Source organism: Cotesia glomerata, linkage group LG8 (assembly GCF_020080835.1).
Source record: "Cotesia glomerata isolate CgM1 linkage group LG8, MPM_Cglom_v2.3, whole genome shotgun sequence".
NCBI lineage: Eukaryota > Metazoa > Arthropoda > Insecta > Hymenoptera > Braconidae > Cotesia > Cotesia glomerata.
This window is the reverse complement of record NC_058165.1, coordinates 10,883,328-10,901,257: the sequence shown is the minus strand read 5'-3', so window position 1 is coordinate 10,901,257 and position 17,930 is coordinate 10,883,328. Positions and strand designations below refer to the sequence as shown.

Below are 17,930 nucleotides of genomic sequence, written 5' to 3'. Positions count from 1 at the left end.
GATTTTTGAAAATTCCTCTTATTGAAAAAGACAGGTAAAAATTTTCTATTGATTAAGTTTTTCATTTACTGAGTGAAAACTTACTTAATTATTTTTCTATGCGTTTAATTTAAGGTTATATTCTGAAAAAAATTATGGAGTATAAAAACTTGATGAGAGCTATGCTACCCTAGAGAATAAGTTCCAATCACAATTTGGAATAGTACCTGAATCTATCTACAGAAAGATTAATCAAGATCATTGTTCCATGATAGCTAAAGTGAAGAAATTATATAACGCTGAAAGTGACAAGTAAATTTTTTTAACAATCGATCATTTTAAAATATCTTCATTTTTTCATATAAATACGATCGATCGTTTGCTTTACAGATCAATAAGAAAGAAGCTGCTTTTAATTTTACCCGACAGTTGGGAAGTCAGTCGTATAGCATCTGAATTTAACTGTTCTCGAAAAATGGTACTGAATCTTAAAAATGAAATCAGTGAATCTGAGAATGATGATTTAGACTCTGGTGAAATGACTGATAATACATTGAATCCCACAAAAGTTCCAGGCAATCAGCCGCTTAAGTTAGATGTAAAAAAACTTGTCAATGATTTTTATGAAAGCGAAGAAAACTCAAAACAATTAGCGGGCATGAAAGATTTTAAATCTGTGAAGGATTGTGATGGAAATCGAACTAGGGTACAAAAAAAGTTGATTCTTTGTAATTTAAAAGAATTGTACCAAAGCTTCAAAGCGCAATATAATTCAGTGGCAATTGGATTTTCTAAATTCGCTAGTTTGAGGCCTACTTATTGTATTCTTGCTGGAAGTAGTGGTACACATGTCGTATGTTTGTACTATTCATCAAAATGTAAAATTGATGTTAGAAGGTACTCGTGTATTTGACATTCTCTATAATTGTACTAAAACTAGTTATTAATCTTATTACATTTATTCCATTTAGGATGTAATTTTCCAAAATTTGCGAAAAACACCGATTGGGTTGTAGAATCTCAGCCAATTTACAAAAATTTATTAAATAAATTAGTTTGTAACAATCCAAAAGAATCGTGCTTTTCCAGAATGTGCAATAGTCCAAATAATGAGGAAATCGCTGATTGTTTTCGTGTGTCGTTTAATGAATCTGATGTTAATGAAATCCAATATAAAATGAGGACATCAACAGACCGTTGTACTATTGTGAATGTTACTTCAGATTCCAAAGACTTCATCAAGACTTTAGTGACGCAACTTGATAAGTTATTGAAACATGATTTTATTGCGAAAACACAACGTCGATTTTTTTCTGATACAAAACTAAATTTAAAGAGCGGGGAATTCACCGTAGTATTTGACTTTGCGGAAAATTATGCATTCGTTGTGCAGGAAGCAGCTCAAGGCTTTCATTGGAATAATGATCAAGCTACTATATTTCCAATGGTGATTTATTATAACGAAAATGATACTATTAAGCATTTGAGCTTTGTTGGTATTTCAGATTGTCTTAAGCACGACACAGTTTTAATTTATTAATTTCAAGAGCAATTGATTGCCTTTCTTAAAAAGAAGTTTGCTTTCATCAATACGATTGTTTACTTCTCTGATGGAGCTCCACAAAAATTCAAAAACAAGAAAGCATTTACAAACTTATGTTATCATTATGCTGACTTCGAAATCAACGCTGAGTGGCATTTTTTTGCAACTGCCCATGGCAAAGGACTATGCGATGGTCTTGCGGGTTCATTAAAACGATATGCTGCTAGAGCTTCATTACAAATGAACAATAAAGAGCATATACTGAAACCACAAGATTTGTTTTCCTGGGGAACGAAAAATTTTACAAGCGTTGACTTTACTTTTATAGCTAATGACGATTATTTAATAAAAAAAAAATGTGTTAGACGTACGATATTCTCAATCGAAAACGGTGAAAGGTACACAGTCATCACACACTTTTGTGCCTTTAAAGATGAAATTGGTTATGCTTTCATTAAAACTGTGTCCACATCTCAAAAAAGTTCAAAAATAAAAGTATTTTAATTATAATGAATTTGCGTTTAATTTAATTGTGACGAAACAAAAAATATGCACATCGGCAAAACGCTATATTTTGTGTAAAAAACTCTCAGCTTTCAGAAAAATAATTCAAATTTAAAGAATTTTGGGCTGCACACCGAAAAAAATCAATTTCTCCACTTAAATTTGATTTTTAAGGGTCTTCTGATGAGTTTATGAAAAAATAAATATTTTCATTCAAAAGCTGAGAATTTTTCCTACAAAATACAATGTTTGTCGATTTTGTTTAAAAATGTTTTTCATATCAGAAAAATTGACGAAAAAGTTGAAAAAAAGTTTTTTCCAAAATTTCAAAAAATCATAACTTCAAGACCGCTGCGTATTAAGAGCTAAAACTCTCAGGGAATTTTTGTCTTATGATAGAGAACACCTCCATGAATTTTTAACATAATCCGCGAGGGTCGCCCCGTAAAAATGTTCTTATTTGGTGGAATGACCCATATATACTTTTTTCTTGACTCATGACTTTATAGTTCAAGTATTCAATTACACGTTTTTCAAAATGATTTATTTAAATTACTTTAACTTTGAAAAAAATATATTTATATTGATGTTTCTTTTATTTTATTTTCAAACGAGTGAAATGATCATCTGTTGACCTTAAACTTTCGATTAGTGCATCCACATATAAGATTCTTGTAATTAACAGTGAAATTTAGCCCGCGGTCAAGGCAGCAAACTACTTCTCACAGGTCGCTTGTACTCATCGTCAATTTCGTGAAGATCAGGTGGGTCCGCAAAACCACTGTCGTCGTAACGTGTACAGCGGGATCCGGGAGACCGAGGTGGATGAACTGAATGGACTGGATGGATACTATTATAATAAAAAAATTAGTAATCAATAGACTAATACTCTTTCAATTGAGATTAAATTTTTTCATAACGTACAGATAAGAGAATACTCAGACTTAAATTCAGGTTACAAATTTTGAATCCTTATATCTTTAACCAAAATACTACTCAATAGATTAAAGAGTATTGTCAAGAATAAAGATTAATATCGTCAACTTTCGATTGTTTTTTTTTTCTTACATTTCACCTTTAAGATTTTTAATGGAGTATAATCAAAGTAAAATTCTGTATTAATGTACAAATATTTAGGCTGTGCCAATACATACAATTTTCAAAAATTTTGTTCGTCATTTTTAAAGAATAAATTTTTGAAAGATGAATAAGTTTTTAAAAAAATTGAACTAAAATTCTTTCGATGGAATAATAATTAATCTTGACAATTCATTAAAAAATTTGTGTTGAAAAATTCGATAGTTATACTAATTATGTTTAAAAAAACAACTCGATTTTGGAATCATCAATAAAATATTCAAAATGTTTGGTAATCCTCGAAAAAAACTTTAAAAATCCATACCATAAGCCATTAAAACCACTATTTTTTTGTAAAAATATCAGTTAATCGATTTAAAAAACATTTTAATGAGTCGAGGTATTATTTTTCTTTTTTTAATAGCTTTCTTTTGTATTATTTATAAGTATATTATAACTGTTAAGTACACGGAGAAAATAAAACAGCAATGACTACTGTTTCGTACAAATATTAGAAAAATGTTCATAGTCAGTCGTGAGTGCTGTACGAAACACGACTGGTTAGTGCCAGAACACGACTCAGTAATGTGCAGACAATAGTCAGTAGTTTTTATGTAGCGCTCTCTGCTGTCCCAAACATTCTAACCTCATTTTCTTCCAAAGCAGTACTGTCCTGGCGGATTCGTGGTCACGGTAAAATGATCGTGAAACGACGGTGAATGTACCGTGAATTCACAGTGTCGACAAATGATCGTCGAATGACAGTCACTTGACTATCGAACGGCCGTCATTTGACAGTAAACGACGAGTATCATTGTGAAAGTTTTTCACTGTTACTTTATGATTTTTATTCTGTATAGTTATCATACTTCACTCTTCGAAAAACCAAATTTTTACTTGACTTCTCCGATTTTTTACCTAAGTAAAAATCGTAGATCATCGATCGATCGTCTGTCATTTGAAAGTCATTCGAAAACATATAAATTGTCAAAAAACCGTAACTGTGGTAGATGCACAGTAGTCTGTAAGTGAAATGACCGTGAAACGAGCGTATAATGTCGGTAAGTCAGGAATTTTTTACTATTCAACGATGGAAAAGTGCTAACTATATTTTATTTTTTTTTATTTCATTAAAAATGCTCAAAGTGTATAAAAAGATAGGTAAATGAGAAATTTTCAGTAAATAATCGGGATGAAAAATTTGAAAAAAATATTAAATTATTGTAATTTTGTTTATTTCAAAGTAAAATCATAAAAAATTAATCAGACTACAGACAATCAACAGAGATCCATCATTTCAATACTTTTCATAAGAGTTTATGGCTTACAAGTATTGAATTTTTTTCATAGTCTTAAATGAGAAACCATAATACTTTTTGATTATGAAAAATATAATAATCAATATTGTTTTTATTATTATATTAAAATTATTATGATATTTTTTTTAACAATTTCTTTTTCAGATCTTTTTTTATACAGTTAATAATTTCACCGTAATTTCGAAATCAAGAATTTCGTAATTATCAAAAATTTGATTCATTTATTACGATTATTATTTTGAAGTCATGGAAAATAGTTATTTTCGATACGTATGCGCAAAGGCAGGGATTTTGACGGCTTGAAGTGACGTCACGAGTTTGAGGCTATGGTGCATTCTCATCAAGACCTCGTACTATATCCGGACTCGCTACGCTCGTCCGGATAAATAACTCGGTCTTGATAAAAATGTATCATAGTCTTAAACGCGTGCCTTCACTTCAAGTTTGTCAGAATCCCTATCTTTGAGCATAAAGTATTGAACATAATTTTTTGTCATATCAATTGTGAAAGTTGGATTTGAAAAAACCGTGAAAAATGTCTTATCATTGTTTATTTTATTTAAAGTAATTGCCATAGTAGTTAAATTAGGTGGAGTTGATGTTTTTGTTAATAGTTCACTCATTTTTATTAATAACTTTATAATTTAAACACAAAGCCTGTCACACGAGATTAAATAGCGACGGATTAAATCTACGTATATGTTGAAGTTGTTTACAAGATTCGACTATAGCGTATTTTAGCAGCCGTGCAGAAATGTAGAGACAGATAGAGAGAGAGAGAGAGAAGTTACTTTTCGATACTAGTACGAGGTAAATTAACTAAACTATAGAGTGTCAGATATCGTATTCTTTGCGCCCTCTGTGTGTTGCTTGAAAATCCAACTTTCACGGTTGATAGCCTAGCTGATAGAGTCTTGGGCGCGCGACCAGATGTATCGGATTCGACTTTCGGTCTAGACTGTCCGAAGTATTTTTTTTTATTTCATTGTCCGTGACAGTAGCGTAAAATCACCGTATTTCGACAGTATATTGAGCGTACAGTGTCGGTCATAACGTCGTAGATTCACTTGCGTATGTACCGTAAATATTCAATAAATTTATAGTAGACATCGTTCACAACGGTATCCGATGCTGACTAACAGATCGCTCGGTCAGAACGAACTTTTTACGGTGAAACAACCGTCATTCGACCGTGCTTTCACCGTGTCGCCGAAACCGCCAGGGTGAGTACTGCACAAAATAGTAATCAGTGTTGTTTTTTTTTCTCCGTGTATGATTTAATGTGACAAAACGACGGAGTCTTGATTTTTTGGCTTTAATGGAGCATCCCTTTGCATGCAATATTACGTCTCAAATTAAATAACAATAATAATAATAATAATAATGTTTGTTAATTTATCATTACCTAGTGCAACGCGATGGATTGGTTTCCAAAGGCTCGTCATATCTACGCGATAACATTGTAAAGTCTCGATGAGCTGATACCATTTTTTGTAAACGCGAAATAATTTCATAATCAGGCGTAAAAATAGGTTCCGAGAGTGTTTTAACAACAGAGACTCGGAAAGTCTGCAATTGTGATTCTCTTCTGGTGACCTCCGCTAAATTTTGTTTAACCTGAGCCAGTTCGTCTCTAAGTAATTGTAATGAATGATCATTAATCGATCTTTCTTGATCAGCACTCTCAGCCGTTGTCCGCATTTGATCTTTCAGCATCGTTAATTTTCTGGTGTAACGAGTTCTAAGCATTTCACTCTCCACTAGACGCTTTTGCAACTCTTCTATTTTTCGACTGCGCTCTAACGCCGCAATCTATCAAATTCAATTATAAAAAAAAAAATCATTTTTTTTTAGAATATTCTCAATACAGTCAATCAATGTTATATAAGCTCTCTTCATCCGTATGAAAAACAAGTTATGTTAAAAACAATAATTTGTTGTATTGAAAAATATTTATCTAAATCAATATGTCCGTAATTTAAATTGATCGAGACGATACCTTGTAATCAGCAGCTTCTGTTAATTGAGCGCTCAATTCACGATTCCGGGATTTTTCTTCCGCCAATTGTATCTGCAGTCGATCTATTTGCTTCATTGCTTTTTTAGCTCTGAAATTAAAAAAATCAAATATTTTATCTTCTTAATCCCTTCATTTATCTAATCACCACTTTAAAATTTAAAATAAAAATAAACTTGAAGAAACAAAATACCGTAAATTAGCGTCGTCTCTCTCCGCTTGTAACATCGACTTAATTCTCACGCCATCTTCCTGCAGTGAAAGCTTTCTACGCAATAGATCCAAATGTAAATCCCGTCGCTGCAATTGTTCCCGTAGAGTTCTTACTCGTCTTTGAAGTTGATAAACAACAGATGTCTAGTAGAGATAAAAAGTCATCATTAGTTACAGTAAAATTTTTGATATAAAAATTTTTTCGTAATGTTATGATTATAATCTATAACATTAGTTTGTAATTTTAACTATTAATACAGCAGTATAAATTGATAATATAATAATAATAATGAGTGAATAGGTGATGAGCAGTGCTATAAAGAAATATTCTACAGTTAGATATGATAGATTATCTATTATTAAAAATACAGGCTGATTTTGGACGTTCGTAATTAATTTTCCTGCCTACTGTATTCGGCTTACTTCTTTTAGACAAGGAAGCTCGAAGGACCGCTCTCGCCGTATCCTGGGAAATGTTGTGTAGTTGTAGACTAGCTGTTAAAGTACATACACGGGACAAGACAATAAACACCGAGATTAGAAGCAAAACACTCAAGGACAACTAACAATTAACAATTTTTTCTTTTAATTTTAATTATATACTTATAAAGCTATTGTTCCTTATTAATTATCAATAATTGTTGTGTATTTGTTTACTTTTACCTTGTCGACGAGCTTATCTGTCTCAAGGCGTGCTAACTGTTCAGCTCGTACTAACAGAGCTTCTGTTTGAAGATCCAAACCGATTTCTTGAGAAATATCTTCCATTTGCATAGCTTTGCCCAGACGTTCCAAAAATATTGTAATCTATAAATTAATATAATGATAATAATACAGATATTTCTAGGTAAATTTTCTAAAAAAAAGAACAAGTTGAAACGATTAAAAAAACAAAAAGATGATATTGAAATTAGCGACATCAGATCTTTTTTTAGTTTTCTTCAACAAACAAATTAATCAATACTGAAATTTAATACTAAATAGCTATATTTCATAGCTAAATTTGTCATTTATCGATAAATTTGGAATAAAGAGAATAAAGGCAAAGAAAGGACTTAACTCAGTGGGAATCTTCGTAAAATAATACTGAAAAAATATTCTAAGAAATTGACATTTGAAGTTTGTTAATATCTCTACGCATGTGAAGTTTTTTTGTTTTTAATTTCGTGGACAGATATTTATTTAATTCTTTAAATCGTAAAACTATCAGATGTTTGTTATTTTTAGTTTTATAGAATAAAACGAAATTTCAATTTGTCAATCAATTTGATTTTCAAAAATTCAAGAAGTTATTGGTTTCACCCCGGTTTTCGAAAATCGAGTTCTCCCAAGATAACATCAAGATATTTCTTTCAGTTCGTTCTGCAGGTTATAAGTAATCTTCTTGTGCTTAAAAAACTACATTAAATGTCGGAAACCGGATCAAAATTAGTCAATTAGTTCAATAGATATTGCTGGAAAAAAAAAAATCAGAATAACTTTTTTTTTTTCGTATAATTTCGGAATTTATTGTCGAATTATTCCGCCAGAAAGAAATAATCATATAGTTAAGTAAAATTCAAACTTTTTCCAATCCACTTTAACTCAGCAATAGAATATATTTTTTAATGAAAACTAGAGATATCATGCTCGCTTCGCTCGCCTTCATTCATTCAAAAATCCTGCCATTATTCAGTCGACTAATCAACACTCGAATAAAAAGGTTACAGAAGTGACGTAAAACGACGAAACATCCGCAATCAACTTTTTAGAAAAGGGTCAAATGACTTTTGTATCACGCACTTCTAAATTTTCTAAAAATCTTTCAGATTAATTAATTATAAAAACTAATTAAATCATTCAAAATTCAAAGCTTTATCAAAGTTCCAGTGTTAATTATAAACCTAAATCCACAAGCTAAATGATTTTTTGCGTCTCTAAATAGATCTAAGCATGTCATACTATACTACTCATTACATAATTCTATAGTTCAAATACTTACGCTATGTTTATCACGCCTGAGTGACTCCTTAGTCAATTCACAACTTGTTAATTCAGATTCTAATTTATGAACTTTAGATTCTAAACTTGCACGATCATCTTCAAGGCTCCTTATTTTCATCATACTCGACTCTAACAACTCACTTTGCCGGTTTGATGATTCCGACATTCCGTTTAATTTTTCTTTCAGGCTATGGATTTTCTGTTTCAAAAAATCATCACGTTGTATTTCGTAAAAATGGAAATTTTTTCACCAACTTTTTGTTCAAAACTTACAAGGATATGATCTTTGTTTTCGGCAATGATCTCACGTATCCGATCTTTTATTGAATTCTCATGAGACTCAACAAATCTATTCGGAGTGCTAACGAGTATTGCCAAAGATTCAAGAAGATGACGCAGTTCGTTTTGTACTCGAGACAGTTTTTCTTCTCGGTTTTTTAGATCATCTAGAAAATGAATTAAAAAAAAAAAATGAACAAATCAATGATTAAATCATAATTTGAAGTATGATAATTTTTACCTCGTAATTGACAAATGAGCGTTTCTTGACTAGAAACATTTCCTGTAATACTCGTGAGATTTCTATTAGCATTCACTAATTTGTCCCTGAGTTCATTCAATTCCCTCTCGGTGACCCTGTACTGCATTTCAAGGCACTCTTTATCCTGTAAAGCATCGTTGTTCATTTAATACTATTTTACTAAATATAGAAACGTTTATTTTTTATTTTTATAAATAATTATTAATAGATAATAATTTTATAATTCATTTATCTTAGATAGTTTTAATACCTTAAATTTAATAAAAAAATTAAAGGAAAATGTGACGGAACTAATAGACGATTCAAAACTCCTCCAAGAACTTGACATAAAAAATCGACTATTATTAATAAGTACATAAAATCGTGAAAAATTACAAATTCACGTCAAGACCTTTCTGATACCAAATTTAATTATAGAAATTCCTTTTAAAAGAAACATATGCTCGTAAAAAATTCTCTTTATTCTCTTAATTGTTCAGATGATAAATTTATTATCACCGAAAACAATATTAAACCTTGAAAAGACATAAAATTAGGTTACGACTTTTCTCATGGTACCAAATTTTACTCCGAAAACTTATCACAATAAATTAACGACTGTTAAAAAGCATATGAAACTTTAATAAGAACCAAATTCAGGTAACATCTTTCTAATAATACTAAATTTAACTTTCAAGAACTCTTTTTATCTTACAAATACGCCGAAGACAAAATTTTCCTTATTTCCTTAATTACATAGAATACTTGACAAAAATTGACCTGACGAAGTCGTTCCAGTTCAGCTGATTGCGTGCTAACTTGTCGTTGCAATTGATCTCTTTCAATACTAGATCGTTCTAATAAATCTCGGCAGCTCTTAGATTCAACTTCTACACTAGTTAATTGGCTTTCAAAATTAATACTCTTGGTACGGAGTCGATTAACTTCCTGGACAAGTTCTTCAGCTTTGTGAATCACCATTTCTGGGCTGTGGTGTGTACTGTCGCAAAATTCACTGTTCAATGCATGCGCTAATCTTCTTACAAAGTCCTGAATTATTCAAATTCATAGTCGTTAGTAGGTTGTAATTAATTAATGATGCTTGCAAATAACAAATTTTTAAGATTTATAATCCATTATGTAAAATTAACACGCTATAAACAAAATTATTTTCTTAGAAGTTTCTCTCTTATTTCTATTAATAAATAAAAAATTTTTTAGAAGAATTATTAAAGTATAATTAATCAGTATTGTATCATAACTATAGATAAAATATTAATTTATTGTTTATGTAAACAGGTGTTCTAGATACGTATTTATTTAAAAATCACTTTCAATTTTTGTTAACTTTTTTTATTATATTATTTTATCTATGCTCGATAATAAAGATAACCCATAAAAAATTTCTTTTATAAGCAAACATTTTTTATCATAAAAATCACCCATGGAATTTGAGAAAAATTTTTTTTTAGCAAAACAAAATTGAAAACGACACTGAAAAAAAAATTAACTTAAATCAAAAGAAGAATTCTTGAACTAAGTAAATAATTTTGAAAAGTGTCACTGTCTCGAATCAAGATCGAAAGTTCTTGAGTCAAGTAAAATTTACTTAAGGTAGTTGTAGCGTGATAGGCATTTCAACAGAAAATTATGAAATTTTTTTTATTGAAAGATAAATATATTAATAATTCACTACCAAAATTTCAGATCAATTGACCGCACCGTTTTTGAGTAATTAATTTTTGAAATTGCATCTTTTACACGTAGCGGTATAGAGAGATGATAAAGTTAGTATGAAATCTTTGGCCCACTCGAGTGGTACGGAAGATTTCATACTAACTTTACCATCTCTCTATACCTCTACGTGTAAAAGATACAATTTCGAAAATTAATTACTCAAAAACGGTGCGGTCAATTGATCTGAAATTTTGGTAGTAAATTATTAATATATTTATCTTTCAATAAAAAAAATTTCATAATTTTCTGTTGAAATGCCTATCACGCAACAACTACCTTAAGTCAAGAAAAATTTTTTAGTTTAAGAATTTTTCTACTAAAATCAAAAAAATGAAGTTCTTCAAAATTAGTGACTGGATTCAAATAATTTTTTTTTGTGTATTATTACAGTTAGGTAAAAAAAGGCATAGGATAAAAATGTTAATTTTATTTTCTTCTTTTTGAAGGAACTTATTTCCAATGTAGATATCTTTGCATCCACAGATTCGGTAGAATCTGGCGCCAAGTTCCGTTCAAATCCGTTGTAAACGGAGCGCCAGACTACCGACTGTGTTTACTGTAAGCAGAACGGTATTTCGAGGTTGCAAAATTTTATTTAATTATATGGTTCTCCTTTTTCCAAAATGATATATTATAAAATTAATTTATACTTTATTTTACTGATATTAATTAATTATAATCAATTATACCACTTAATTCACTTAAAATTATTAAATTTTATCAGCACAAACTATAGTAAGCCCAGAAATTTCGATCCTGACTTTTTTTCGATGGGGAATATCAGCGCCACAGACTAGATAAAATAAAAATGTGTAGCAATCCTTCCTATAGACACGCAACTACAGTAAAAAAAAGTGATTCATAGCTTGCATCTATGGCCGCCAGGGTGCACTAGAATTACATCTACATAAACTGTAGCTTCAAGGGGATAGTTTGCAGTAAAAAATGCAGTCAACACGAGATTTAAGTTGTTATCAATTGTAAATTTTCATTATAATTACAAAAAATACTAAAATCCGAACAAAAACAGTTTCACTGTAAAAAAGTCGCGCCAAGTCCACGTTCATAAGACTATTAGGAAAAAAATTTTTTTTTTTCTTTACAAAAAGATACAAAATAAAAAAATTAAAAAATCCGAGTAACCGATATGATTGTTTATGATTTTCGGAAATTAAAAAAAATTTTATTGTAAATTTAAAAATTAAAAAAAAAATTTTAGAACGTACTTGGTGTGCGTCATTGTGTATTTCAATTTTTTTAAAGTCCTAGTAAATAGATTTTACGAATTTCATTAAAAGTAAAATATTTTGTAACCGCGCACACTAAATACGTTCTAAAATTTTTTTTTTAATTTTTAAATTTACAATAAAATTTTTTTTAATTTCCGAAAATCATAAACAATCATATCGGTTACTCGGATTTTTTAATTTTTTTATTTTGTATCTTTTTGTAAAGAAAAAAAAAAATTTTTTTTCCTAATAGTCTTATGAACGTGGACTTGGCGCGACTTTTTTACAGTGAAACTGTTTTTGTTCGGATATTATTTACTAGACGTAATTTAAATTTCTTGTAGAAAAAAATAATTTTTTGTAAAATATTAATAGAATTTTTTTTTTTTTTAATTTGTTTTAAAGTCGCATAAACTACTAAGGTCATGAGCGACTACGGTAGGGGGTAAACTTTTGAGATTGGAACTCGTTTTATTTTTTGGGCTGAGCAGAATAATACACTTAAATATTGAAAATATTCATTGGTGTACGCCGGACTCGAACCCGGTCTAATGCTTTGGTAAGCAAGGGCCGGATCCGATAGGGCTACTGCGCGCCTATTAATAGAATTAATAATTTAATTGTAAAAAAAATCATAGTAGCGCTTATTTGAAAAATTTTTTCAATTTAATTAATTAAAATATTTAAAAAAATCTTAAAACCTGTAAATTTAACCGCGCACGTTCTTTTAAATCAGTTTCTTCCGTGATGTGATGTTCTAATTGTCGAATTTTCTTTTCATACTCCCGATTTTTTTCTTCGTGATATTTAACATCACGTTGTAAGCTTTGAACTGTTATTTCAGTACGCCCATGTGTCGCATATAGATTTCTCTCTCTATCTTCGAGATCCTAAAAAAAAAACAATTTTTTCATAAGTCTCTAGCTAAATTTTCATAACTAAGAATAAGTATTAAATAAATAAGTCAATAACTTGTATTCTTTTTTTAAGACTAGAAATTATAGAATTTTGTCTAGCGGCTTGCTCACGAAGTTGATCAGCCTCCAACTGTAACTCGGTTACCCTCTGGTCTCGTAATCTCAACGTAGTCTTCATCTCTTGAAGCTTTAAATAACAATTCATCAATTTAATTGCGAACGTAAATCATGGTTGCTTGTAATACTTGAAAATTTTTTAGTCATTGTTATTATGAAAATTAATTAACACTTGAGTTCAAGATAATAAACATTAACCAGGCTTACTTCAGATGAAAGTCGGTCTCGTTTGTATTCCAGAGCTGCTAATTCACTTCTTAAACTTGTTGTGACGTCATGCGTCATATCCTCTTGATCAAACTGTAATTTTTATTCTAAATTTATTTTGTTTCAGAAAAAGATCATTGATGTTTAAAAAAAAGTTCTTTTTGTTAAATCAATAATTTTATATATTTTTTTCTAATTTAGCAAGAAAAAAAAAATTAACCAAAAAATGTTTTTTTTTTTTTTTTTTTTTTTTTCAAAAATATAAAAAAATATTGAAATAATTCTCAATAATTTTCATCAGCTTTTTTCTGATAAGTACTTTGAATGAAAAAAAAAAAAAAACAAATTTTTGAAAAAGTTCTGGCTCTTAAAGAAAGTAATTTTTTTTAATCCGTAAAGTTTTTTTGGTTGGCTAAAAAGTTTTGAGAAATTTTTTTAATAGAGTAAAAAAAAAACTAGAAAATATTCATTCAAATCGGAAGGAGTCAGTATCATTAATATTATCATTATATTTACCCGAGTCGAAATTCGAGTTCCGTTTTAACCGTAATTTTTTCCCATCTCAATTTTACGGTCAAAACAGACTTGGCGCTGTATTGATAGCTCATTTAAACTGAGCCTGGTTTCACCGTAACTAGTGGAGTTTTGTCCTATTCTACCACGATTACGGTCAAACCAGGCTTGAAATAATGATAATAATAATAATAATAAATAATAAATTAAATTTTAAAATTCTTAGGAGTCCGGGTTCAAATCTAACTGAAATCCCATTTATTTTTTTTTTTTGTTTTAATCACTGCAATAATAATTATTATTATTATGAATAATAATTATTATTGTTATAAGAAATAAGTAGTAGTAATTAATAATAATTGTCATTAACATAAAAATTTGTAATTAACAATTATTACAATTACTACTATCAAAATCGTTTATGAGCACAAAAAAATATATAAATTAATTTTGTAATAAAAAAAACAAAAATGAATGATTCCCCAAATTTGAAAGAGTCTTTTTTTTATGAACAGGGGTTATTTATTGTCCAGTTTGTACAGATTAAGCAGTAAGGAGATAGGAAGAAAGGATTACTTATGATAACTTCACCTAATACGCTTCGTAAATAAAGAAATAAATAAAAATCGCTTTGCCCTAACCGAGAACCGAACTCGGAACCTATCGCAGTGAAAATATGTGAACTAAGCTGAATTTAGAAAAGAATAATATTTTTTTTTCCAAAATTCAAATATTTGAAAAAAAAAAAACCCTTCTCTGAGATTATTATTATTATTATTATTTAATTTTTAATTTTTAAATGTCAACTTTTCATGTTTTTTATTCATTTGAATTTTCGCGCCTAAGAACTACAAGATGGCAAGAGAAATAATAATAATCAACAAGATGACAAATATAGTAATAATATTTATAATGATAATATTATACTCCTGGAAATTTTTACGGTCAAAACAGACGTGTGTACGCCTGTTTTAACCGTACTTATTCTCCGATACCGTCTTGTACGGTCAAAACAGACTCGATTTTCAGCGGCATATTAGACTTTAAAGAGTTGGGACATTTTTACGGTCAAAACGGGACTCGAATTTTGACTTGGGTACCCAAACTAATGCTTCAAATTTATATAAAACAATATTTTTTCTCCACTATACAAAAATGAAAAATTACTTTTTTTTTTAATAAAAATATAGTTATAAAAAATTACCTAAAAAAAGACTGCAATTCCGTTAGATCAGTTTAAAAAATATTCAAACAGTTATATCGTAAAATTTTACAAAAAAATACAACAAACCATAAATTACCTTTAAACACTTGATTAATAACCGTGAAGTGCAAAGTTTGCTCCATAAAAAATATTTATTAATTAACGAAATACACTTATAAAGATAAATTGTAAAACTGTGTCAGATAGTCCTAAAAAAAAACAAAAAAAAAAATAAAACCTCAAATACTAGAATAAAAAGCAAGTTTTTCAAAAAAAAAAAAAAAATCTAAATGTGTATTGAAGTAAGCACAGCGTATTGAGAACTGAGAATTATTAAGATTCTATCAAATAAACAAACGTTAAAAACAATTTCATGTATGTGTACAGATATTCACCTGTACATTTTTGTATATATGAATAGAATCCACAAAATTGGATCGAAACTCGTGATAGAGCGTTTCGTGATGTACTCGTGCTATGCACGAGTTAACTCTATGAGCTAAATTTTGTTCGATAAATAACATTTTATATAATACAATTTAAACAAATAATAAATCATTCTCAACATCTTTTTAGTTTATCAGATTTATAAAATGTTTCGATCGACATCATGGCTCTAAAAAATGAAAAAATTTTCTTGAAAAATAATCATATCATTCAGTCTCATCATTTGAAAAAAATATTTCTTATGGAATCAAGTAATATACCGGTTATTTTTTAATACCATAAAAATTGAACAGCTAGTACAGTGACAGGTAAAATCGATTCGCTGTAATACTATGGCAACGTGTATACTATTCTCAGGTCAATATTCGTTTGTGTATTATTATACAAGCAGCATATGTACTAAATTAAATAAATTTATTTAACTAGGCTGTTTAATATTTTAGATAAAACATTTACGAACAAATTATAGGTAGTTTTTTGCATAAATAGTTTTTATTTATTTTAATGTCTAATTTTCAACAAAATTTTGTATTGTTAGCTCTCTTGAAATAAAAAATTTGTAATAAGCTACTTGTTAAATATAAAAAAAAAAAAAAACCTTGTCTGGTGAAGAAATACAAAGTGTCTCAAAAATCTTCAAATCTTCCTCTGTATTTCCGGGCGAATCCTTAGAATCTTCCGATGCCATCTTCCGTCAATTGAATCGACACAGGTTTCAAATTTAACAATCGATGAATTCAAAAATACAAGTAAGAGCAAGTGTTTTTTTTACTAAAAATTGTTTAACAACTTTCATTGTTTAAATTAAATGATAAAGAAACGCGCACGTACAACGCGGACGCAACGCAAAAGCGCTGGCTTCGTCGATTGAATGTCAACACGCAAAGTCGAAGAGTTAATCGTATGACGCCATTGTATGCACTAGTTTACCTTTGAAAATAATCGAAGGTTTTACGAGCGATCGTTCATCAAAAACTGCTGATTTCTTCATGTTTTAAATTTTAGTTTTTATGTATAATATTTCTATTCTGTTGAAGCTATTTCAAGCCTGGAGAAATTAAATGTTAATAAACAAATAAAAACTTTGTTTATTGTTTTAACTTAGAAATTTTTCATATCGTTGGTTATTTATTAAGATTAAAAATTAAAAATAACTTCTCTTTTACGTGGCGCTGGGAATCCCGCATGAGGTATAAAGTGATAATGGTGATGAAAATAAATATCAAATTACATACACAAATTAAATTGAATATGGGCGATTATTGATGTTAATAAATGCTAATTATTCGGAAGAAATTTTTTTTTATATAATTATAATAATTTACGATTGGTTGTTGAAATAAATTACTGTACGCTATTAAATTTGAAAAATGTGTAATTGTTTCATTTCTCAGTTCTTCTTTTTAGAAATATCTGATTAATAAGAAAGAAAACAAAAGCATTTTAAAAAGTTATAAATTAAATTTTACAACTTTGAATTAATTAAATTTAAATATAAATTAGTTATTAGTTCTTATGAATTTAATTTTTCAGTGAAAGTAAAAATCCCATTTCGCTTGTATCTATTTATATACCATAATTAAAGTCGTATGTTTATGTTCTTTTATGATTCGTGACTAATATTATTTATTCATTTATTCATAAAACTATTGATTTTACTTACTACCGCTATGTTTGTAATTTAATGAAAGCGAAACTTCAAAATTCAATTGATATATTTCTTTTTAATTTCATTAATTGTTTTATGTTTTGGTTTGTCGTTAAACAAAATAAAAATAAATTGATAATTGATCATTCATGCTTTGATAAAATCAGATGACTAATTTATCAAAAGAGTTAAAATTATTTTTGTTTACAAAAATTTGTAATCAACGTTTAAAATTATAAAGATTGTAAGTGAATAATCTTAATAATAAATCAGAAAATTTTTTTGACTATTATTGATTTTAAATACTTCGTATTTGTTTACATTTGAATCTTAATACTTCAAAAATCAATATTGATAATCAAAGTAATAGATAATGAAATATATTTTAAAGATTTGAATATAGAAATAGAATATTAACATGATTGCATAATTATATTTCATAAATTTTATGAACAAATTACGAAAGTAGCATTTTTATAGAAAATTTTTACAATACACTAAACAATACTAAATGAATGTAAATAAATTTAGCTAATATACCAGACAAGCACTAGTTATATATAATCTGGCCTTTTTAGTATTTGAGAAAGCCAGAAAACTAGCGAAACGTACAAAAATTATTAATGAAGATAATAATGCAAAGTCCTTAAAACTGTTAGAATTTATTTGATTAACTTTTAATGGTTCATATTCAATAATTCTTATAGCAATGGTTTTAAATAAAGTATGAATTTATTTCGAAAAAAATTAAAATTA

General features: G+C 28.6%; 2 protein-coding genes across 5 annotated transcripts; one reads left to right on the top strand and one right to left on the bottom strand.

Annotated features, from left to right (window-relative positions):
- Window positions 1-392: 392 nt before the first annotated feature.
- On the top strand, window positions 393-1,927 carry LOC123270914. The gene is made up of 2 exons (XM_044737079.1): window positions 393-876; window positions 951-1,927. Exons 1-2 carry the CDS (start codon window positions 455-457, stop codon window positions 955-957), a joined length of 429 nt encoding a protein of 142 aa, XP_044593014.1. The 5' UTR covers window positions 393-454; the 3' UTR covers window positions 958-1,927.
- A 535-nt stretch (window positions 1,928-2,462) lies between these two features.
- On the bottom strand, window positions 2,463-16,498 carry LOC123270909 (coiled-coil domain-containing protein 170). Of its 4 annotated transcripts, none has more exons than XM_044737073.1 (14): window positions 16,125-16,497; window positions 13,363-13,455; window positions 13,094-13,225; window positions 12,823-13,011; window positions 9,936-10,205; window positions 9,156-9,300; window positions 8,909-9,081; window positions 8,634-8,834; window positions 7,316-7,459; window positions 7,076-7,147; window positions 6,633-6,796; window positions 6,422-6,530; window positions 5,828-6,234; window positions 2,463-2,876 (listed from the first exon to the last, which is right to left on the bottom strand). In XM_044737073.1, the coding sequence occupies exons 1-14, from the start codon at window positions 16,212-16,214 to the stop codon at window positions 2,729-2,731; spliced, it is 2,337 nt and encodes a 778-aa protein (XP_044593008.1). In that variant the 5' UTR covers window positions 16,215-16,497; the 3' UTR covers window positions 2,463-2,728. The 4 variants fall into 4 exon arrangements, with proteins under 4 accessions (XP_044593008.1, XP_044593010.1, XP_044593011.1 ...); XM_044737076.1 differs by lacking the exon at window positions 16,125-16,497 and adding an exon at window positions 15,177-15,216 and having other exon boundaries at window positions 2,464-2,876; XM_044737075.1 differs by lacking the exon at window positions 13,363-13,455 and having other exon boundaries at window positions 16,125-16,498.
- Between the last annotated feature and the right edge of the window lie 1,432 nt (window positions 16,499-17,930).